General features: G+C 56.4%; 1 protein-coding gene across 2 annotated transcripts; it reads left to right on the forward strand.

Moving 5' to 3' along the window:
• Positions 1–619: 619 nt before the first annotated feature.
• HELT (helt bHLH transcription factor) lies at positions 620–2500 on the forward strand. Of its 2 annotated transcripts, none has more exons than XM_036838465.1 (4): positions 620–646; positions 1085–1189; positions 1464–1560; positions 2001–2500. In XM_036838465.1, the coding sequence occupies exons 1-4, from the start codon at positions 620–622 to the stop codon at positions 2498–2500; spliced, it is 729 nt and encodes a 242-aa protein (XP_036694360.1). The 2 variants fall into 2 exon arrangements, with proteins under 2 accessions (XP_036694360.1, XP_036694361.1); XM_036838466.1 differs by having other exon boundaries at positions 2004–2500.
• Positions 2501–4707: the final 2207 nt, after the last annotated feature.

The following is a 4707-nucleotide window of genomic DNA, read 5'->3' on the forward strand; positions in this document are numbered from 1 at the left end:
AAGAGCTCTCCCTTGAACCCGGCGGAACAGCCTATTAAAGGCTTACTTAATTACTTTAATGACTCTGGACAGGCTTTAAAACGCACTCGGCGCTGGGACTGCGGGCTTGCTGGGATTTGTAAACAGGCAATCGTGTGAGACTCAGCGGTGGGACTAAAGGAGGCGACACTGTTTTGTGAGGGTCCTCGCCCCCCGGCGCCCGCGGCCGCTGCGCCCCTGCGCTCGCTCGTCCGCCGGCGCAGGTTTACCGCCTCCTTCCCGCCCCGGCTGTTGCCATGCTAATGTTATTCCCCCGCCGGTCACGTGTCCTTTGAAGGGCCACGTGGATTAACAAAGCTGATCTGCCCCCAGCTCGCCCCCCTCGGCTGCTAATTTTTTTTTTCTTAACTTTAAAAAAAAACTGATCTTGAATGCATGCATCCCCCAAACGCAGCTTCCCTAATCCTATGGAATAATTCAAGTCGTGAATGCACTTGGAGCCCTGGATGACCGCTTTATAAGGCAGCCCCTGGTAGTTGGGAGGCTGCAGTCTACCTGGGACACTCGAGGAGGCACACGAGGCGAAAAGTGGACGGGTGCCTCGCGCCACCGCCTCTCCCGAGGGCGCGTACTGACCAGAATGTCAGGCAAGCTCAAGGAACGCAAAGTGAGTCGGCTGAGCCCAGATGGCTCTTGCGCCAACAGGGTGGAGGCGTCTGACGGCCGCAGCACCACCTGGCTGGACCGACGGGCAGGGACATTATCACACGGGACTTCTCCTGGAGAGGAATCCTGAGTGGTTTGGGAAGGGGAGGAGGATAGAGAGAAGGGACTCCTCACTCAGGGAGGAGCCCATGCCTGGAGGCTGGCGGCCACCTCCCCATTGCCCTGGTGCTCAGCACGGCGGTGTGGCCCAGCGGACGTTGGAAGGGGAGCGCACCAGCGCGGGTGTGAGAAGGCAGAGCTCATGTGACCCACTGTGGAGGGACAGGGGCCTGAGGCGAGTCCCTGGGCAGCGTTGAGGGCTGGGAGACAGTTGTGCCAGCCGTGCCTTTCACGACTCTCTGGGCAAAGCCATCCTAAACGTACAAACCTCTGTTCGCAGAGAACCCCCGTTTCCCACAAAGTGATAGAAAAGCGGAGGAGAGACCGGATTAACCGCTGTTTGAACGAGCTGGGCAAGACGGTGCCCATGGCCCTGGCGAAGCAGGTAACGTCGGCGGCCGAGAAAACGGTGCTGGCGCTGGGGATCCTCTGCCGCCACTCTCGGCAGCGATGCCGGGAGTCTGGAGCCGGAGAGGGCCTTACAGGTGTGGGCTCCCTTCCCGGGTGCCTGAGCGCTGAGTGAGCCCCGGGCGGCCCTCGCGCAGATCCACAGCACCGCCCCACTCGCTGGTCCTCTCCGGATAAAACCTTGCACCCAGCCTGCCCGGGTTGGCCGGCACCCGCTGGGCCGCTTCGAGGAGCCCTTCCTCCTTTTGCAGAGTTCCGGGAAGCTGGAGAAGGCGGAGATCCTCGAGATGACCGTTCAGTACCTGAGAGCCCTGCACTCCGCTGATTTTCCCCGGGGAAGGGAAAAAGGTGGGCGCGGGTTGCGCAAAGGGGAACCTGGACGGGGACCGCGCGCCACACAGAGACCTGGGGGCGGGAGTGGGAGTGAAGCGGCGCTCGCGAGAGGTCTCTCGCTCTCTGGATGCTGCCGGGGCGGGGGCGGGGGCGGCGGCGGGGTGGAGGTGGGAGCGGGCTCCTGTGAAAGCTACGGGGACTGGAGCACAGGTGTCTGGGGATACAGGTTCCGCGGCCTCCTCTCAGGTGGGGAGGGTGGGGTCAGACTCTTAAGGAAAAGGAAGTCGCTAGCTGGCGTTTTTCCAGTCTCCAGAGTAACAAGAGGAGAGGGCGGGCGTCCAACGGGAACTCCGGCCAGGAAACGTGATGGGAGGTGCTTGGCCCCCGCCTCGCGCTCCCGGTCGGAAAGGGCGCTCACGGTTTTTTTCTTTCTACGGTTTTTCTCGCCCCTCCAGCAGAACTGCTAGCGGAGTTTGCCAACTACTTCCACTACGGCTACCACGAGTGCATGAAGAACCTGGTGCATTACCTCACCACCGTGGAGAGGATGGAGACCAAGGACACCAAGTACGCGCGCATCCTCGCCTTCTTGCAGTCCAAGGCCCGCTTGGGCGCCGAGCCCGCCTTCCAGCCGCTGGGTTCGCTCCCGGAGCCGGATTTCTCTTATCAGCTGCACCCAGCGGGGCCCGAGTTCGCAGGCCACAGCCCTGGTGAGGCGTCCGTGTTCCCGCAGGGCGCGGCCCCGGGGTCCTTCCCCTGGCCACACGGCGCGGCCCGCAGCCCGGCGCTGCCCTACCTGCCCAGCGCGCCCGTGCCGCTTCCGAGCCCCGCGCAGCAGCACAGCCCCTTCCTGACGCCCGTGCAGGGCCTGGACCGGCATTACCTCAACCTGATCGGCCACGCCCACCCCAACGCCCTTAACCTGCACACGCCCCAGCACCCCGCGGTGCTCTGACGCCGACTCGCCCGCAGATTTCTTTGCGCTTCGGGCGCTGCCTGGGAGAAATACTGTATATTGTACAAGTGTAAATACGGTGCCAACAAAAGAGCTGGGTGGGGGAAGGCCAAAAGCGAAAGAGTCTTCTGAAGGATCTCCCCCCTGGCAATAAACGTTTTCTGAAGGTCCCAGACAGATGGATTTCTTGTTACCTTCTGCTCTTCCAAAACCCACCCCCTCCGAGGTGTCTCGGGCGCCAGGCTGATAGCGGCCAAGGTGACGGCCCTCAGTAGTCTGGGTGGGGAAGGGGGCGGTCGCTGCGGTGTCTGAGGAGGCGGGGAGGCTAAGTGGAGGGGTCGCTTCCAGGCTGGATTCGCGTTTCCCCCGGGGCTCCAGACCCGCACCTGCCTCGGGCGCGCCTTGGGCATTTGCCTCGGGGAAGGGCAGACTCGAGGAACAGGGCGCTCAGCTCTCAGAAAATACAAATCGAAGGACCCTCCCCAAGCTGGCTTTGGCGGACTTTCGCCAGTTCCGACCTGGGCGCCCTTCCCTAACCCGGGACAAGGCCCCGGGCGCGCGCGCACCACATGCCCGCTGGTCTGGAGCGCGCCGAAACTCAGACCATCGGGATGCGTGACTAGGTTTACGGCCTCAACCTGTCTGGTAAAAAGTATGTAGAGGAGGTAGCTTCCGAGTATGGCTTAGAAACAACATACGATGAAGTTTATCTTCGAATGACAACTACTCGTCGGCACCGAAGGGTTCAGGAAGCTGGAGGTGCCTTTGGCGCACAAAACAGCTCAGCTTCGGGGCCGCTGGGCAACCTGGTGAGAAGCCGGCAGCGACCGGGCTGGGAGACGCGCTCCCCTAAAGGATTGTTTCCTCTGCCCACACCCACATCCGGCCACTGGTGCGGCGTTGAGACGCTGGGTTCTTGGGCCTGCTGAGAAAGGCTTCTCCACCTTTTCCTGGGGGAGGGGTATTTTAACCTTCTCGCTCCACCCAGAACATAGGAACGTTTTGGGGTCTAGGGAAGACTGGCTAGTGATCTGTAAGGGGCTTGTAGTTTTTTTTTTTTAACATCTTTATTGGAGTATAATTGCTTTATAATGGTGTGTTAGTTTCTGCTTTATAACAAAGTGAATCAGTTATACATATACATATGTTCCCATATCTCTTCCCTCTTGCGTCTCCCTCCCTCCCACCCTCCCTATCCCACCCCTCTAGGTGGTCACAAAGCACCAAGCTGATCTCCCTGTGCTATGTGGTTGCTTCCCACTAGCTATCCATTTTATGTTTGGTAGTGTATATATGTCCATGCCACTCTCTCACTTTGTCACAGCTTACCTTTCCCCCTCCCCATATCCTCAAGTCCATTCTTTAGTAGGTCTGTGTCTTTATTCCCGTCTTACCACTAGGTTCTTCATGACCTTTTTTTCCCCCTTAGATTCCATATATATGTGTTAGCATACGGTATTTGTTTTTGTCTTTCTGACTTACTTCACTCTGTATGACAGACTAACTCCATCCACCTCACTACAAATAACTCAATTTCGTTTCTATTTATGGCTGAGTAATATTCCATTGTATATATGTGCCACATCTTCTTTATCCATTCATCTGTTGATGGACACTTAGGTTGCTTCCATGTCCTGGCTATTGTAAATAGAGCTGCAGTGAACATTTTGGTACATGACTCTTTCTGAATTATGGTTTTCTCTGGGTATATGCCCAGTAGTGGGATTGCTGGGTCGCATGGTAGTTCTATTTTTAGTTTTTTAAGGAACCTCCATACTGTTCTCCATAGTGGCTGTATCAACTTACATTCCCACCAGCAGTGCAAGAGAAGAGCTAACACCTATTCTTCTCAAACTCTTCCAAAATATTGCAGAGGGAGGAACACTCCCAAACTCATTCTACGAGGCCACCATCACCCTGATACCAAAACCAGACAAGGATGTCACAAAGAAAGAAAACTACAGGACAATATCACTGATGAACATAGATGCAAAAATCCTCAACAAAATACTAGCAAACAGAATCCAACAGCACATTAAAAGGATCATACACCATGATCAAGTGGGGTTTATTCCAGGAATGCAAGGATTCTTCAATATACGCAAATCAACCAACGTGATACACCATATTAACAAATAGAAGGGGCTGGTAGTTTTCAACGACAATTCGATCTGTCTTACCCACAAAAGAGCAATACATTTAAAAAT

This window comes from Balaenoptera musculus, chromosome 21 (genome assembly GCF_009873245.2).
Source record: "Balaenoptera musculus isolate JJ_BM4_2016_0621 chromosome 21, mBalMus1.pri.v3, whole genome shotgun sequence".
In the NCBI taxonomy this organism is placed as follows: domain Eukaryota; kingdom Metazoa; phylum Chordata; class Mammalia; order Artiodactyla; family Balaenopteridae; genus Balaenoptera; species Balaenoptera musculus.

What these genes read in the sequence shown, in the direction of transcription:
- HELT (XM_036838465.1), top strand. Translation starts at nt 620, where the DNA reads ATGTCAGGCAAGCTCAAGGAACGCAAA. An exon ending in CCATGGCCCTGGCGAAGCAG is followed by an intron (nt 1,190 to 1,463) that starts GTAACGTCGGCG and finishes CTCCTTTTGCAG; the next exon opens with AGTTCCGGGAAGCTGGAGAA. An exon ending in TCCCCGGGGAAGGGAAAAAG is followed by an intron (nt 1,561 to 2,000) that starts GTGGGCGCGGGT and finishes TCGCCCCTCCAG; the next exon opens with CAGAACTGCTAGCGGAGTTT.